Below are 18,997 nucleotides of genomic sequence, written 5' to 3'. Positions count from 1 at the left end.
GGAGGTGTGCGGGAGGGTACGGGGGTGCATTGAAAGGTCTTTGGAGGCCAACGACAATGGGGAGGTGCAAGTGGGGGTAGTATGGGAGGCGCTGAAGGCAGTGGTCAGGGGAGAGTTAATCTCCATCAGGGCTCACAGGGAGAAGAGAGAGGGCAGGGAAAGGGAGAGGTTAGTGGGGGAGATCCTAAGGGTGGACAGGAGATATACAGAGGCCCCTGAAGAGGGACTACTTAGGGAGCGGCGAAGTGTCCAGACGGAATTCGACCTGTTGACCACAGGGAAGGCAGAGGCACAGTGGAGGAAAGCACAGGGGGCGACGTACGAGTATGGGGAGAAGGCAAGCCGGATGCTGGCACATCAGCTCCGTAAGAGGATGGCAGCGAGGGAGATAGGTGGAGTCAAGGATGGCAGGGGAACTACGGTGCGTAGTGTGGTGAAAGTAAATGAGGCATTTAAGGCCTTTTATGAGGAGCTGTACAGATCTCAGCCCCCAGCGGGGGAAGACGGGATGCGACGATTTCTGGATCAACTGAGGTTCCCGAGGGTGGAGGAGCAGGAGGTGGCTGGCTTGGGGGCGCCAATTGGGTTGGAGGAGCTGATTAAAGGACTGGGGAGCATGCATGCGGGGTAGGCCCCGGGGCCGGATGGGTTCCCAGTTGGATTTTACAGGATGTATGCGGACCTGTTAGCCCCGTTGCTGGTGAGGACTTTCAATGAGGCAAGAGAGTGGGGGACCCTGCCCCCAACAATGTCCAGGGCGATGATTTCTCTGATCCCGAAGCGGGACAAGGACCCACTGCAATGCGGGTCATATAGGCCAATTTCGCTCCTTAATGTGGACGCTAAGTTGCTGGCAAAAATGCTGGCTACGAGGATTGAGGACTGTGTCCCGGGGGTGATTCACGGGGACCAGATGGGATTTGTAAAGGGCAGGCAGCTAAACACCAATGTGCGGAGGCTCCTAAACGTGATTATGATGCCATCGGTGGAGGGAGAGGCGGAGATAGTGGCAGCTATGGACGCGGAGAAGGCCTTTGACCGAGTGGAGTGGGAGTATCTCTGGGAAGTGTTGCGAAGGTTTGGGTTTGGGGAGGGGTTTATTAGTTGAGTTAAGCTCCTATATAGAGCCCCGGCGGAGGTTGGAGTATTTTCGGCTGTATCGAGGGACGAGGCAGGGGTGCCCCCTGTCCCCCCTGTTGTTTGAATTAGTAATTGAGCCTTTGGCCATGGCATTAAGGGAGTCCAGGAAGTGGAGGGGCGTGGTCCGAGCGGGAGAGGAGCATCGGGTGTCGCTGTATGCGGACGACCTGTTGCTGTATGTGGCAGATCCAGTGGAGGGGATGGTGGAGGTCATGCAGATCCTAAGGGAGTTTGGGGACTTCTCGGGCTATAAGCTCAATGTAGGGAAAAGTGAGCTCTTCGTGGTGCATCCAGGGGACGAGGGAAGAGGGATAGACGACCTACCATTGAGGAGGGCAGAAAGGAGCTTTCGGTACTTGGGGATCCAGGTAGCTAGGAGTTGGGGGGCCCTGCACAAACTTAATTTGACGCGACTGGTGGAGCAGATGGAGGAGGACTTCAAACGATAGGATGTGTTGCCACTCTCGGTAGTGGGCAGGGTACAGTCGATTAAAATGATGGCCCTCCTGAGGTTTTAATTTGTGTTCCAGTGCCTTCCTATTATGATTACCAAGGCCTTTTTTAAGCGGGTAGGTGGGAGCATCATGGGTTTTGTGCGGGCAAACAAGACCCCGAGGGTAAGGAGGGGGTTTCTGGAGCGTAGTAGGGACAGAGGAGGGCTGGCGTTGCCGAATCTGGGTGGCTACTATTGGGCAGCCAACGTGGCGATGATCCGTAAGTGGGTGATGAAGGGAGAGGGCAGCATGGAAGAGGTTGGAGATGGCGTCCTGCAAAGGAACGAGCCTGAGGGTGCGGGTGACGGCACCGCTGCCGCTCTCGCCGACAAGGTACACCACGAGTCCGGTGGTGGCGGCGATGCTAAAGATCTGGGGGCAGTGGAGACGACACAGGGGGGCGATGGAAGCATCGGTGTGGTCCCCGATCAGAGATAACCATCGGTTTGTCCCAGGAATGATGGACGGGGGGTTTCAGAGCTGGCATCGGGCAGGGATCAGAAGGATGGGGGACCTGTTTATAGATGGGACGTTTGCGAGCCTAGGGGCGCTGGAGGAGAAGTTTGGGATACCCCCGGGAAATGCGTTCAGGTACATGCAGGTGAGGGCGTTTGTGAGGCGGCAGGTGAGGGAATTCCCGTTGCTCCCGGCACAGGGGATTCAGGACTGGGTGATTTCGAGTGTATGGGTCGGAGAGGGCAAGGTTTCGGCGATATATCAGGAGATGAAAGAAGAGGAGGAGGCTTTGGTAGAGGAGCTGAAGGGCAAATGGGAGGAGGAGTTTGGGGAGGAGATTGAAGAGGGTCAGTGGGCTGATGCCCTGAGTAGGGTTAATTCCTTTTCCTCGTGTGCTCGGCTTAGCCTAATACAGTTTAAGGTTATTCACAGAGCGCATATGACAGGGGTGAGGCTGAGTAGGTTCTTTGGGGTGGAGGACAGATGTGGGAGGTGCTCAAGAAGCCCGGCGAATCACGCCCATATGCTCTGGTCGTGCCCGGCACTGGATGGGTTCTGGAGGGGTTTCGCGAGGACTATGTCTAAGGTGGTGAAAGTCCAGGTCAAGCCAAGTTGGGGGCTGGCACTATTTGGGGTGGCGGACGAGCCGGGAGTGCAGGAGATGAAAGAGGCCGGTATTCTGGCCTTTGCTTCCCTGGTAGCCCGGCGGAGGATCTTGCTTATGTGGAAAGACGCGAAGCCCCCCAGCGTGGAAGCCTGGATAAATGACATGGCAGGGTTCATCAAGCTGGAGAGGATAAAGTTTGCCTTGAGAGGGTCTGCGCAGGGGTTCTTCAGACGGTGGCAACCGTTCCTAGACTATCTCGCGGAGCGTTAGAAGGAGGTCGGTCAGCAGCAGCAGCAACCCAAGGAGGGGGGGAGGGGAGGTGAGGGGAGGGGGTGTCTCTTTTGGGGGGGGGGGGTGTATATGGGTGGGCGGGGAAGAGGGTTTTCCTAGGGGCACTTGAAAAAGGAAAAACATAAACATATGGGAGAGTCAATATTTGCGGGAGGAACACATTGTACAAGTTCTGATTATGTTGGATTGATATGTTTATGTTTTGTTCTGTCCCTTCTCTTTTTCTTTTCTGTTACGGGGTGGGGGGGGGGGGGGGGTTTAATTGGTTGAAAATTTTTGTTGGTGAAACTTTGAATCAACATTTTTTTTTTGTAAGTGTCCAGAAGCCTGTCCAGGTTTGCATCCCTAACAAGGAGCAGATCTGTGTGCTGCCAGGTTTCTGTGTTGCCTGGGAGTGAGTGGTAGAGGGAGCATTTAAAAGCAGTTTCCTTCTTAGCGGCGAGGCGCTGAGCCGCAAGTCTGGCGAGACAGCCAGTAATGGCGAGGACCTCGTGAGGGCTCATATTTGGCAAATTGCTGTTAAATACGGGTCACTCGGCAGCACCACCCACAGCTGGCAGACCTTTCTTTAAATAAATTTAGAGCAGTCAATTCTTTTTTTTTCTTTTTTTTTCCAATTAAGGGGAAATTTAGCGTAGCCAATCTACCTACCCTGCACATCTTTGGGTTGTGGGGATGAGATCCACACAGAATGTGCAAACAGTGACCCGGGGCTGGGATTGAACGCCGTGAGGCAGCAGTGCTGCAGTGCTAACCACTGAGACACCGTGCTGCCCCCTGAGAGGGGGGGTGGGGCTTTGAAAGGGGAACATGTTGATTGTACATCAGAACCGTCTTACCTACTGTATAGTGTACAGATGTAAAATTCAATTAAAATATTTTTTTTAAAGAAATATTTCCATTAAATTGCACCAATGATTTCAACTATAATTTCAGCTTTCGACTGGATTTACCTTTCCATTTTTCGATCAAAGGGAGGGAAGACATGAGGGGGTAGTGTGTTTATCCCCAAGGAGAATTTGCCACACCAGATCCCAATTCTGATGTATAAACCAATGTGTTCATAGTTTAACATCTCTACAAGACCTGCCTTCACTCCCTCCCATTGTGAATTGTCGGCTGTCATGGAAATGTGTTTCCTCCTGGGTCCAGACTTTCAGACAAGTTTCAGGAGACAAACAGCTCCGCAGTGGTTATCAATGTGACAACTGCCTTGAATTTCTACAAAATCAACTTGGTTCCAAGGGACAGTGGCAAATCCATTAAATTTCACAAGCAGGCTTAAACAGCAAACAGGCTTAAACAGGTGACAAATGCTTTGTTCGCTGGTGCTGACTGCCTTCATTACTTCCTTCATGAAAAGCAGCCAACAGCATGAAAGACCACACACATTGTCAGTTTTTCCAAAGTTTAAGACAGTTTTGATGGTGGCCAAATGGGCTCAGGAAAATATTCCTTTTCTTCCAGCAATACCTCCTCTTAACCTGTGGTCCATGACCCACCAAAGCTTATTAATTACATTAACATCTGTTTCTATGCTGACATTTGCAGCCAACAACAAGATGTATACAGGTGCTATCTTCTTCAACACCACTTGTAATGCTGGCATATAGCTGAAGGTTATAAAAAACTAAAGAGGTATTGATGGTTGCAATAGCTATTCCTAATTCTTCTTACCGAGCCAGATACTGTATGCAACATTTATAAAGTGATTGTGAAGAGAAACAAGTCATAAACATCAGGTGATCCCAGTCCTGATCTCAGGAAGACCTGCGGCTATGCCTTTCCATTCTGCATCCAAACTCTTTTCTATAAGATATAAAAACAGATGCCCATCTTGATCCCTTGTTGTTTTTTGTTTCCTTGGTCTGTCCCAGTGCAAATCCAAGCCCCCACTCCCACCCCCCACCCCACAGGGCCATCTATCATTTGCTCTTCAGTTTTGCTTTCACTGAGCACTGACTTTTGTTCTCCTATTAACACATTCTGCTATCTTATCTTTATGTCACTATCTGCACCTTCATTAATCCTTAATTCTGCCATTATGACTCCCTTCGTCTTGTGTCCCTGGCATCTTTGCCAATCTCTCCTTAGCTTCGACCTATCCCTGACCTTCTTTTCTGCCCACCTCCTCCGCCCCGCTCTCCAACTACGTGACCCATTACATTTCTATTGCTCTTCAGTTCCTAAGAAGAGTCGTACGGACTCGCAACATTAACTCTGTTTCTCTCTCCACAGTTGCTGCCAGATCTTTTGAGTTTCTCCAGCATTTTCTGTTTTTCAGCTCTCCAGCATCCCCAGTATTTTGCTTCTCTTTTATATAATGATGCACTGTGGGAGGTTTTTTAAATTTAAGGTAGTCTTAATCGTAAGGAAAGATGTTCAAAGATATTATAAAATATATGAATTATCATTTGGATATAGATTGGGAATTATTAAAAAATAGCAGCATGACTTTAGAGGTTCTAATGTCCTAACACCATCGAGTTCTTGAGAAATTAACGGAATTATGGGTCATGGTCGTCCAGGAGACGCTGTACCTCCTCATTTCCAGAGAACCTGTAATGAAGCACCACAGTGATGGCTATTAGATATGATTTTTTCAGTGGAATTAATGATCTGACATTTTGATGCATAGGAAATTGATTAAAATCTTCAAGGCAGAGGATTGGCATGAACGTGAGTAGATTTAGATCCACCAAGTCATAAGTGGAGCCCTATAGGTTCCGCTTTCGGGACTGCTGCCCTTGTCCTCTAGGATGGTAGAGGTCACAGGTTTGGAAGGTGCTGCAAAGGAGCCTTGGTGAGTTGCTGCAATGCATATTGTAGGTGGTACACACTGCTGCCACTGTGCATTGGACGTTGAAAATGGTGCCAACCAAGTAGGCTGCTTTGTCATGGATGGTGTCAAGCTTGTTCAGTTTTTTGGAGTTGTACTCATCCTGATTTGTACCGTGTAGATGCTGGACAGGCTTTGGGGAGTCGGGAGGTGAATTACTCTCTGCAGAATTCCCAGCCTCGATCTGCTATTAAGCCGCAGTATTTATATGGCTCGTCCAGTTCCGTTTCAGGTCAATGATAACCCCCAGGATGTTGACAGTGCACGATTCAGTGACGATATTGCCACAGAATGGGGAGATGGTTAGATCCTCTCTTGTTGGAGATGATCATTGCCTGGTACTTGTGTGGTGCATATGTTCCTGGTTCTGTTAGGATTTGACAAAGAATCATCCAGACTTGAAACGTTAGCTCCCTTTTCTCTCCACAGATGCTCTCAGACCTGCTGAGATTGCCCAGTATTTTCAGATTCCCGGCATGGCAGCTGCAGACTGTGTCCATGTGAGGGGTGTGGTGTTGGGTGCTCTGAGGTACAGACGAACCAACACGGTTGCGATTGGTACAACGCAGTTTTATTCCAACTAGTTATTTACACATCTGACTTGGTACTCAGCACGTGGTGACTGTGTGAGTGTCTTGTTAATGAGCTCCTGGCCTTGTCCTGTCTCCAGATGGACTGACCAGGAGGTGTCGTGTTTCTTGTCTTATACTGTGTCTGCTCTTGTCTGTGATTGGCTGTCATGTTATGTGTACTAATTGGTCCGTTGGTCTGTCTATCATGATGTGTGTGTTGTGATGTGTGTTTGAATATCATGACATCCTCCCTTTTTTACAAGATTATGTGCCTACGTGGTTATAAATATAAATGTGTCCTGAGTGCAGCTAAAGGTGTGTGTGCGTGATATTTACAGCATGTACATGTGGCGTAACTATATACAAGGGGCGATGTCAGGTGTGACATGCTAACGAGGTTGTACCATAACAAAAGAAGAACGTTGAAATTTGGACCGATCAAACGAGGCCTTGAACGATAAAACAGTGACATATTACAATACAGTAGTTGATAAAATTTGACGTGTGAACAGTCTCATAAGTCCAGTCTAGTAGGTGGGCGACGAATTCGGGTTGACCGCCTCAAGGGTGGGTCGAGAACCATCGGCTGAGGTGCGAGTCTAGCCACGGGCGGCGACAGAAGGGGCATGGTATATGGCAGCTCCACGAAGTCGCAATCAGGAACCAGTGGAGGACACGGCGTCTGTGTATGGTTCCATTGCGAGCGTGGAAGTAGGCGCAGGGCTCGGCGATTGCGCCTACGCACGGATCCATCCGGCATGCGTACCAGGAACGGGCGGGGAGCCACGCGTCGGAGAACTTTGGCAGGTGCTGACCAGCCACCGTCTGGTAGGTGAATGCGGACGTTGTCTCCAGAGGCCAGGGAGGGAAGATCAGTTGCCCTTGTGTCGTACGATCTCTTCTGGCGATCGCGCTGCAGTTGCATCCTATGCAGTACCGGAGCATGGTCTATTGTTGGTGCCAGGATGGAAGGCACAGTGGTTCTGAGGGCGCGACCCATCAGCAGCTGTGCTGGCGAGAGACCCGTGGCTAGTGGGGCCGAGCGATAGGCCAGCAGGGCGAGGTAGAAGTCCGATCTGGCAGCAGCAGCCTTGCAGAGGAGCCGCTTGGCAATGTGAATGCCCTTCTCCGCCTTTCCATTGGACTGGGGATGCAGAGGGCTGGACGTCACGTGTGTGAAGCCATACGAGGCCGCAAAGGACGACCATTCATGGCTGGCAAAACAGGGCCCATTGTCCGACATGACAGTCATCGGAATGCCGTGGCGAGCAAAGGCGTCTTTGCAGGCCCTGATGACAGCAGACGAAGTCAGATCGTGCAGGCGTATGACTTCTGGGTAATTGGAGAAGTAGTCCACTATGATAACATAGTCCATGCCAAGCGCGTGAAATAGGTCAACACCCACGTTCGCCCAGGGGGATGTCACCAGACATGGGGCAGAAGCATCTCAGGAGGTTGCACCGGCTGAAACCTTTGGCAGGTTGTACAGTTGATCACCATGTTGGCAAGATCGTCACTGATGCCCGGCCAGTATACCGCCTCTCGGGCCCTCCGTCTGCACTTCTCGACCCCCAAGTGGCCTTCGTGTATTTGATCGAGAACCAGCTGGCGCATACTGTACGGAATGACAACCCGGTCCAGCTTCAGAAGGATTCCATCCATGATGGCTAGGTCGTCTCGTACATTATAGAACTGCGGGCACTGCCCTTTGAGCCATCCTCCCGTCATGTGGCGCATCACTCGCTGTAAAAGGGGGTCGGCCGCTGTCTCTCGGCGGATGCGGGCCAGACTGGAGTCGTCAGCCGGCAGATTTGCCGCTGTCAAGGCCACCTGTGCCTCGACCTGACATACGAACCCTTCCGCATCTGGCGGCGTGCTCACTGCTCTGGATAGGGCATCCGCCACGATGAGGTCCTTCACTGGAGTGTAGACCAGTTGGAAGTCGTACCTCCTGAGTTTAAGTAGGATGCACTGGAGGCGAGGGGTCATGTCGTTCAGGTCCTTGTTTATTATGCTGACCAGGGGGCGGTGGTCAGTTTCGACCGTGAACCGTGGAAGACCATAGACATAATCGTGGAACTTGTCTAAGCCGGTTAGCAAGCCCAGGCATTCTTTTTCGATTTGCGCGTAGCGCTGCTCTGTGGGGGTCATGGCCCGCGATGCATAGGCAACCGGGGCCCATGACGACGTGTCATCCCTCTGCAGGAGCACTGCTCCAATGCCGGATTGGCTGGCATCAGTTGAGATTTTGGTGGGTCGAGATGTGTCGAAGAACTCCAACACTGGTGCCATGGTGAGTATGCGTTTGAGCTCCTCCCATTCCAGCTGGTGTGTGTGTTGCCACTGGAACTCTGTAGATTTTTTGACGAGGTGGCGCAGAGTCGTTGTGTGGGAGGCAAGGTTGGGAATGAATTTCCCTAGGAAGTTGACCATGCCAAGGAAGCGTAGGACAGCCTTCTTGTTGGCCGGCTGCGGCATGGCTGTGATGGCGCTCACCTTGTCTGCATCCGGACGGACCCCTGACCGGGAGATATGGTCGCCCAGGAACTTCAACTCGGTCTGGCCAAAGGCGCACTTGGCTCGGTTGAGGCGCAGGCCGTTTTCCCGTATGCGGGCAAAAACGCGTTGGAGACGATGAAAGTGCTCCTGCGGTGTGGTGGACCAGATGATGACATCGTCCACATATACGCGCACCCCTTCGATGCCTTCCATCATCTGCTCCATGATTCTGTGGAAGACCCCAGATGCCGAGATGATGCCAAATGGCATCCGGTTGTAGCAGAATTTGCCGAAAGTGGTGTTGAAGGTACATAGCTTTCGGCTGGACGGGTCCAGTTGGATCTGCCAAAATCCTTTAGAAGCATCCAGTTTCGTGAATATCGTCGCTTGGGCCATTTCACTGGTGATCTCCTCCCGTTTGGGTATGCGATAATGTTCCCGCATAATGTTATTATTGAGGTCTTTGGGGTCTATACAGATGCGGAGCTCGCCAGAGGGCTTCTTGACACACACCATGGAGCTGACCCATGGCGTGGGCTCCGTGATCCTGGATAGGACCCCTTGGTCCTGGAGATCCTGCAGCTGCAGCTTGAGGCGGTCTTTAAGTGGCGCAGGAACCCTGCGAGGGGCATGAACGACCGGGATGGCGTCCGGTTTGAGGCGAATTCGGTAGGTGTATGGCAGTGTTCCCATGCCTTCGAATGCCTCCTGGTTGTGGGCGAGGAGCGATTGGAGCTGTGCGTTGAACTCTGCATCCGGGAAGTCAAACGTGCCGTCTGGAGAGAGAGATAGAATTCTTTGCACAAGATGGAGAGCCTTACATGCCTGTGCGCTCAGCAGGGAGTCCTTCGATGAGCCAACTATCTCGAACGAGAGTGTGGCCGTGTGTGTTTTGTGTGTCAGCTGGAACTGGCAGGATCCCATGGCCGGGATAACGTTCCCATTGTAGTCGACCATCTTGCACCCGGATGGCTGGATAGGTGGTCTGACCTTCATGGCATAGAATGCTTACTATGCTATGAGGTTGGCGGAGGCGCCAGTGTCCAGGCGGAAAGTGATCGGCGATCGGTTGACCGTCAGGGTGGTACTCCATTCATCGGCCGGATTGATGGTGTTGACCCGGTTCACATCAATGACCGCAACCCGGAAGGCATCTTGGTCATCTGTGTCGTCGGTTTGGATGTCGTGATGTGGAGGCTGGATGGTCCGCACGTGTCTGCGAGGTTGTCGGAGATGTGGCAGATCCACAGGTTGAGCCGCTCGACAGTAGGCTGCGTAGTGGCCCATCTTGCCACAGCGTAGGCATTGTCGGGTTTTTGCAGGACATTGCCCTTTTAAATGTGCAGCTCCACAGTTGCCGCACGTCATGACGTCATGGCGTTCGTTACGCCACTGCGCATGCGCAGTTTGGTCTTGCATCGGCCGCGCCTGCGCAGCACGTCCCTCAGTGTTGCCGTAGGTTTTGGCGCGCACAAACGCGGGAGGCCTCAAAAAGCGCGCGAAACGGCTGCCCTCGTTTGGGCCACGGGCCGGGAGAAACTCGATTGCCTGGATGCGTTCGGCCTCGTGGGCGGCCTGGCATGCCGATTCCATCGCTTGGAACCCCCTCCGTGCCGATTCGGTCGCCTGAAGTTGGGCATTGCGGCTGGTCGCATTTTCATGCAGGACACAGGCTTCAACTGCAGATGCTAAGGTCAGGCCTTTAATTTTTAGAAGCTGCGGGCGTAGGCCACTGGAGGCAACGCCAAAAATGATCTGGTCCCGGATCATGGACTCTGAGGTGGTGCCATAACCACAGGACTGCGCGAGTATGCGGAGGTGCGTCAGGAAGGACTGAAAGAGCTCATCCTTACCTTGTAGGCGCTGCTGAAAGATATACCTCTCAAAGCTTTCATTGACCTCAACGTTGAAGTGCTGGTCGAGCTTGAGGAGGACCGTGTCATATTTAGATTTGTTCTCACCTTCCGCGAACACCAAGGGGTTGTATACATCGAGGCGTGCTGACCTGCGGTAGTGAGGAGCATGGCAATCTTTGTTTCATCCGAGGCGTCCTGTTTTTCGTTGGCTCGCATGAACAGTTCGAATCGCTGCTTGAAGAGCTTCCAATTGGTGCCCAGGTTCCCAGCGACTTGCAATGGCTGCGGTTTGTTGTGGGTGTCCATGGCTCAGGATGGCAGATTTGCCGGTAAGTATCGATTCACTCACTGGTACCATGTGGTGTTGGGTGCTCTGAGGTACAGACGAACCAACATGGTTGCGATTGGTACAACGCAGTTTTATTCCAACTAGTTATTTACACATCTGACTTGGTACTCAGCACGTGGTGGATGTGTGAGTGTCTTGTTAATGAGCTCCTGGCCTTGTCCTGTCTCCAGATGGACTGACCAGGAGGTGTCGTGTTTCTTGTCTTATACTGTGTCTGCTCTTGTCTGTGATTGGCTGTCGTGTTATGTGTGCTAATTGGTCTGTTGGTCTGTCTATCATGATGTGTGTATTGTGATGTGTGTTTGAATATCATGACAAGGGGAATGACTGCCTCCTATGCAGATGATCTAGTCCTTATTAAACCAACCAAGAGGATCTCAATAGCACCTTATCCCAGGAATTAAATGTGGTAAAGTATTATTTTGACTACTGGCATGGCATCTCTGCCCAAACCCAACTAAAACCACAGTCACTGTTTTTCACCTCAACAACTGTCTGGCTAACAGAGTACTCCAGGTCACGTTTTGCAGTAAACCAGTAAAGAGCAAGCCATATCCCAAGTACATTGGAGTCACACTGGACCAAAGCCTCAAGTACCATGAACACTTGAAAAGGGTCACAGAGAGGACCAAGACCAGATTAAATGCCAGGAAACTACAGGAATCACAGGGATCCAATGCACACAACCTCTGTACTGGTAACCTTGCTCATGTATACTCTGCAGCCCAATACTGCACCCGTGTGGGCAGAGAGTAGCATGCAAAATGCTTGGACACTGTCCTTAATATATCAACCTGGATAATCAGTACTACATGTAGTATAAGGGTATCTGGAATAACAAGGGTCAATATGGGACTGGGGACAGTGCCGCCACAGTGTGATGTAAAGAGACACATGACCTGAGATATGAGAGAGTTGTAGACTGGACAGATAACTGTGTAAAAGCAAGCATGAGTTAACTCTTAGCCCATATATGTATATAAATAATGTAAACAATTGATGTTCAACCATAAAATCCTCAGAACTTCTTTGTGAGAGACCGATTGAATATACAACATACACAGAACAATGAAATCAACAGTTGTGCAATGTTTTCCAGTCCTTCTAATGTCCCACCTCCTGACATGTTGGAAGGCAAAAATTCTAGAAAGAGTTTGATTACATTGAAGCCACCCTAGAACTGCCAATCCATGAAGATTGGATGACGCATCGACTGTATTGTAGCCAAATTTGCTGATGATGTACAGATAGGTAGGACAGCAAGTTGTGAGGAGGCTACAAAGAGTCTACACAGGCCTATAGGTAGATTAAGCGAGTGGGAACAAAATTGACAGATGGAGTACAACTTTGGCAGGAAGAATAGAAAAACAGCATATTATTAAAATGGAGAGAGAATACAGAATGGTGCAGTAGATGGACCTGGGTGTCCTTGTACATTAATCACAAAAAGTTAAGACTGCAGATACAGCAAATGCTGAGGAAGCCAAATAGAGTGATAGTCTTTATTGAAATGACTTATGGTTTTATGGAAATGGGAAGGTAATTAGAAGTAGGGAAGCCTTGCCACAATTGTACAGGGCATTGTGTTTTTTAATTTATTCCATGGGAAGGGGGGGGGGGGTGCTCTGGGCTTCACTGGCTAGGCCAAAATTTATTCCCATCTCTAATTGCCCTTGAGAAGGTGATGGTGAGTTGCCTTCTTGAAAAGTTGCAATCATGTGGTGTAGGTACACTCACAGTACAGTGGAAGGGAGCTCCAGGAAGCCGATCCAGCAATAATGAACCAACGGTAATATAGCTCCAAGTTAGGATGGTGTGTTGCTTGGAGTGGATCATGGTGTTCCTATGCACCGGCTGCCCTCATCCTTCTAGGTGGTAGAGGTTTGGAAGTTGCTGTCGAAGGAGCCTTTGGTGAATTTCTGCATGCATCTTGCAGATGGTACACACTGCTGTCACTGCACATTAGTGTTGGAGAAAGTGAATGTTTAAGGTAGTGGATGTGGTGTCAATCAAGCAAGCTACTTTGTTCTGAATAGCGTTGAGCTTGGGGTGATGTTTGATCGGCACTCATTCAGGAAAGTGGAGAGTATTCCATCACCCTCCTGACTTGTGCCTTGCAGGTGCCTGACAGGCTTTGGGGATTCAGGAGGTGAGTTACTCTCCACAAAATTTGCAGTTTCTGACCTGCTGTTTGTAGCCACAGTATTTATATGGCTGGGCCAATTCAGTTTCTGGTCAATGGTAACCCCCAGGATTTTAATAGTGTACATTTTTGGGCTTTGACTTAAAGGTTGCATTGGAAGCCATTCAGAAAAGGTATACAAGGCTGATTCCTTGGATAAAAGGGTAGTCTTATGAGAACAGATTTGGCCTATACTCATTGGAATTTGGAAAAATGAGAGGTGATCTTATTAAAACATACAACATTCTCCGGGGGCTTGACAGAGTAGATGCTGGGAGAATGTTTCCTATCATGGGACAATCTAAAACTAGGGCCAAAATTTAAAAATGAAGGGCAGGATACTCCGTTGGCCAACGCCAAAATCAGGAAAGGCAATTGGGCGGAGAATAGATACTGACTCCACAATCACAGCAGGCAGCGATTTGACGCCAAATTGCAATTCTCCATCACCTTGACAGTGGCATCAATGCATTCCGGAACGCACGTACAGTAAACACCATTTGCATGCCATTAGCGGGGCCGACCAGGTATTCTCCAGGGTCTCCGCGATGTTCCGCCTCCGATGGACCAAGTTCCTGACGGCGGGGTTCACTTGTGTCTTTGATCACTACAAGTCGAAAATAAACTTAATTGTACTTACCTTTTCAGGATTCCCGCTTTAACTACAATATTGGCGATGAGGACACAGCAAAACTACAGGTGGCACTACTGGACATCCAGACCATGGTTGCATCTCACAGAGGAGCAAGGTTAGCACTGGTTCAGAAATGCTGCTCTTCAGGAGATTCAACGCTTTTGGGGCGAGTATAGAAGACTGGGCACAGTATGCTGTGCATAGGCACTATTTTATCAGGGTTACTGGGAGGATTGGCAGCGGATTTTCAGGAGGGGCACTGGGGGACCATCTGAGATCCTGGGAAAGTACCAGGATAGCCTAGGTAAGATCAAAGGTGGCCAAAATTCACGTAGACCATGAGGCCCAATCGAGGTACTTTTAGGGCGTTGCTGACAAAGGTGGAGGATGAGCTCACCCAGTTGGAAAGCCTAGGAATCATTTGGCCGGCACAATTTGTGGAGTGTGAAGTGGTTGTAGTCCAGAAGGTTTGTGACCATTAATACCCAGAGGGGCCTCTACGAATACACAAGGTTGCCATTCAGGTGTCATTGGCTTGTACTACTCTTCAGAGAGTCATGAGAGCATCCTCCAAGGGCTTCTGTGGGTGGTAGTTTACTTGGATGATGCCCTGTTGAGCAGAGCACCTGGGCAACTTAGAGGAAGTCCTCTGCCGGTTTTCTGTGGCCTTAAGAGAAGAAAATGCAGTTTCACGCAAAAGAGATCACGTACTTAGGGTACCGTGTCATCCGGGACGGCTTGCACCTGATGCAGAAGAATCCCCTATGCCTGATAACGCGACCGAATTACAGTTGTTCTTAGGACTTGTGAATTAATTATGGGAAATTCATTCCTAACTTGGCGAACATCCTCACACCACTGCATGTGCTGTTGCAAAACGGTTGGATGTACAGAGCATCGCAAGGAGAAGCATTTATCAAGATGAAGCAGTGACTGTAGTCATCAGGCTTGTTGACCCATTACGACCTCTCAAGGCCTCTTTTGGTCACTTGCTATGCCTCCCCATATGGAATTGGGGCGATGTTATCCCACCATATGGATGACGGAACGGAGATGGACTTTGGCCGATGTGGAACTGTATTACGCTCAGATTGTGAAAGAAGGGCTGGCTATTGTTCTTGTGGTGAAGAACTTCCACAAATACATTTATGGGCATTGTTTCAGATACCAAGGGACTGGGACTGTGGTGCAACGAATATAACCGGTATCTTACAAAGTAAAAACATGGGAGTGGATGGTGTGAATGGATATGGACTACCTCTGGAGCAGGGACCGAACATCAGAGCCGACCCCTCTGTATGAGCCGCTTTTTGGACCCACCTGCTCAGCACAAGGGAGCCTGGGGGTAACACTCTCTTGGGCCCTGACACTGAGATGCACAAGGTGAAGGACTCAGGGTCCAACATGGAGGCTCAGCCATCCATGGTTTCAGACAACAGCCTTGCCAGGGAATGGTCGCCGATGGCGACCCCCTCCCCCCCCCGCCAAGTTGATCAGCGCGAAAACCACATTCCCAAACATGCTACACACCTCCCGACTCAGCATGGGCAAAGTGGAGAAGGCAGCCTCCTTTATCCCTATGGCAGAAGGGCTTGTGGACTTTGAAGGGGTGGGGGTGCTATTACCCCCACAAGAATGACCCGATCGATTTCCCACGCGGCTCGTGGAATATGAGATCTCCATTGAGGGGCAAAGACCCAACAGCAGAGCTGGTTAAATCCCCTAGATAAAAGCCAGTCCAGAAGGGAGGCGGCATCTTCCTGGCTGGGACTAAGGTGCTCTTGCCTGCTGCATTTCCTCACTGCGAGTAAGAAATAAACTCAATTTTACTTACCTTTTCAGGAATCCTCTTTGACGACAATAACACAATAAGACAGGAGTTCAGTAGAGTGGTAGGTATAAAAAGGCCACGTCCAATTCTATGGCACTGAACTTAAATGATTCAATGAAGTTGAATGCTCATTTGACAATCCTATCATTAGAAATACAACAATGATGGTTATAATGATCAGGAGAACAGAAAAGCTATGGTATTTTCAATAACTATGTATCCTGGAAAGCTATTAGGCATTGAGTATATTTTTCAGGTAAATAGTTTTAAGGCCATAGTCAGCCCTGCAGAAAGTATCAAGAAGATTTGTTAAAGTTTAAAAACTGAAGAAAAATATGATAGTTATTTATTCAAAATGTCCAATCAATGACAAAGAGTTACATTTTGTTTTGGTACTCCAATTGTTTTTCAATTGCAATTCCAACAACCAACCAGAAAGCACAAATTTGAATACCGTTATCCATTACCTCCAATAGATCAGTATTATTGTGTGTAAAGTCAACAATAAACTTGCCTGTTTAAAGGCACACCTGTGCCATGGAGCAAAGTGTATTTGTGTTGAAAAGTAACATTGCCAGCTGATGTTAGGGGCGATTCTCCGATATGGAGCCCAAGTGTTCGCGCCGTTGTGAACGGCGTCGCAGGACCTGGTATGACCGATTCTGGCCCCCACAGGGGGCCAGCATGGCGCTTGAGCGGTTCACGCCGCTCCAGCCTCCTTTCACGGCACCAAATGGGGGCCGCGCCAACCTGCGCATGCGCGGGAGACTTCTTTAGCGCACCGGCCCCGACTCAACATGGAGTCGGTGTTCAGGGGCTGGCGCGCCAGAAAGTAGGCCGGGGGGGGGGCAGACCCCATCGGAGGCCCCCCCAGGTGAAGGTGCCCCCTCCCCCACCCCCACAGGCCCCCCCCTGACTGTTCCCGCAGAGTTGCCGCTGGCAGCGATCAGGGGTGAAAGGCGCTGGCGGGACTCTGTCGTATCCGCGTGCCCGCTCGGCCCATACGGGCCGGAGAATCGGCGAGCCCGCCGATTACAGCGGCCCGCAGCCGGCGCCGCGCCAAATGCGGCGGCACAAATGGCGCCGATTCTCCGCACCTCGGAGAATCGCACACCGGCGTCGGGGCGCGATTGCGGCGATTCTCCGGCCCGGCGCGGGGTTCAGAGAAACGCCCCCGTTATGTTCGCAACTCGCGTGCAAGCATGGTTGCTTTCAGGGGCGGAAATTGCGTGATTCTCTTAGGTTCAGCAGTTGGAATCATGGACAAGTGGGACAATTGTGAACCAAATTATCAGTTAGAACAAAATGGAATGAGCAAAGAAAAACATATTGCTGATGGTCTTGACTCCTTTTGACATCCCATAATTCAGTAACAATTGAGAATGTGGACAATGGGAGCACACAAAATTGAGGCGGGACCAGATAGATTGTAAGCAGTGTACATATTCCAGTACCTTTGAATTTGTCCTGTTGTTCACATAGATCCTCCTGCTGATTTTGGTTTTCCTAAATTGTGGGAGAATAAAAAGTACTCGTAAAATGTGATAAACAAATTGTTTTTCATAATTTGCAACTAAAATAAAAACACAATCTGAATATTTATTATCATGTTTCAGGTCATTTCCATTGTCTCCGGTACGGCAAAAAATAAATGTGGAGCATTTATTATCCAGCCTATTTTTGTTTAAATTAATTCAATACATATTAAGAGTAAATCAAATAAAGAAAAAGTTTACAGAGCCCATGAAATATAAAATGCTAACTTTTTATTGAAATCTAAAGGATTCTATGTTTAATTCTTAACTGTTTGAAGTATTATTCATTTTTTATAGCATTTCTTCATGATCCAGCATATTTCATCTGCTAACTTTAAATATCAATGCAATGCTCACAGTGTATTTGTATTGGCTACTTCTTATCGCAAAACATGAAGATGTCTTTCTGTTATAATACATAGCAGCTGCTCCATCCAGTGGTGACACAGTGAACTGAATTTGGCATCCGTAATAGAGAACACATTCAAAAGTAGTAAGCCCTGAAATTTATGGAGGGGGTTGGTGGCTTTCTTGGGGCAAAGTTAAATCCGAGATTGAGCAGAACAACCCTTAGACGCACTCCTGAATCTGTCCAAAATAGAGAGTTGTGGCATTCACAAATTTTGGGTGAATTTACCATACCATCTTTAGTCCAGCTGAATTATGTTTCATTGGTGGAGGATGCATTTGAGGCAACTGTTCTAGCTGACCATCTTAAAATGTCAAGACGCTTCTAAATCTCAGCTTCTTGCTTTATTAACTGCAATGAATTGTTCTATGATCCGCTGCTAAAGGATAAGTAGCTTTTCGTTACTTTCTTTTTTTTAAACAAACATTTTATTTTGGCATTTATCGTTTTATAACAACAAAAGATACAAGTACAAATGTAAACATAATTCAGTGCGTAACACACCCCTCCATCTCCTACTGTTCCCGCCGAAGCTAGACAAAAATAGCCTAATTCCCCCTACCCCCCTTAACCGCCTCTCCCCCTTATTGAATCTGCTAACAGTTTAGTTTTCTCCAAAGAAGTCGATAAACGGCTGCCACATCCGAACGAACCCTAACATTGTTCGTCTTAAGGCAAACTTAATTTTCTCAAGCCAGAAAAACCCAGCCATGTCGCTAACCCATACCCCTGATTTTGGGGGCTTCGAGTCCCTCCAGGCTAGTAATATCCATCTCCGGACTACCAAGGAGGCAAAGGCAAAAATGTCAGCCTCTCTTGCCTCCTGGACACCCGGATCTTCCGACACTCCAAAAATCACCACCCCTGGACTCGGCACCACCCTCATTTTTAGCACCGTGGATATGACATCCGCAAATTCCTGCCAGAATCCCCTGAGCTTCAGACATGCCCAAAACATGAGGACATAATTTACGGGCCCTCAGGCACACCTCACACACCTGTCCTCCACCCCAAAAACCCTGCCCACCTGGGCCACCGTCATGTATGCCCGGTGAACCATCTTGAGCCTGGCACATGATGAGGTCATGTTAATTCTGCTCAGGGCATCCTCCCACAGACCCGCCTCCATCTCCTTTCCCAGCTCATCTTCCCATTTACGCTTCAGCTCACCTATCTGGGTTTCCTCCCACTCCACAAGTTCTTTATAGATTTCCAATACCATCCCCTCCTCAACCCCCGTTCTAGAAACTACCTTGTCCTGTATCCCCTGTGGTGGTAGAAGCGGAACGGTCGAAACCTGCCT

General features: G+C 49.4%; 1 protein-coding gene across 1 annotated transcript in view; it reads right to left on the bottom strand.

Moving 5' to 3' along the window:
• LOC140430122 (uncharacterized) overlaps window positions 1-18,997 on the bottom strand; it is a 292,957-nt gene that overhangs the window by 131,167 nt on the left and 142,793 nt on the right. Inside the window, exon 10 of the mRNA XM_072517635.1 lies at window positions 17,205-17,256. Coding sequence (XP_072373736.1) covers window positions 17,205-17,256 — 52 coding nt within the window. The remainder of the gene's footprint in view (window positions 1-17,204; window positions 17,257-18,997) is intronic.

This window comes from Scyliorhinus torazame, chromosome 9, assembly GCF_047496885.1.
Source record: "Scyliorhinus torazame isolate Kashiwa2021f chromosome 9, sScyTor2.1, whole genome shotgun sequence".
Classification (NCBI taxonomy): Eukaryota; Metazoa; Chordata; class Chondrichthyes; order Carcharhiniformes; family Scyliorhinidae; genus Scyliorhinus; species Scyliorhinus torazame.
This window is presented reverse-complemented; position numbering and strand designations above follow the sequence as displayed.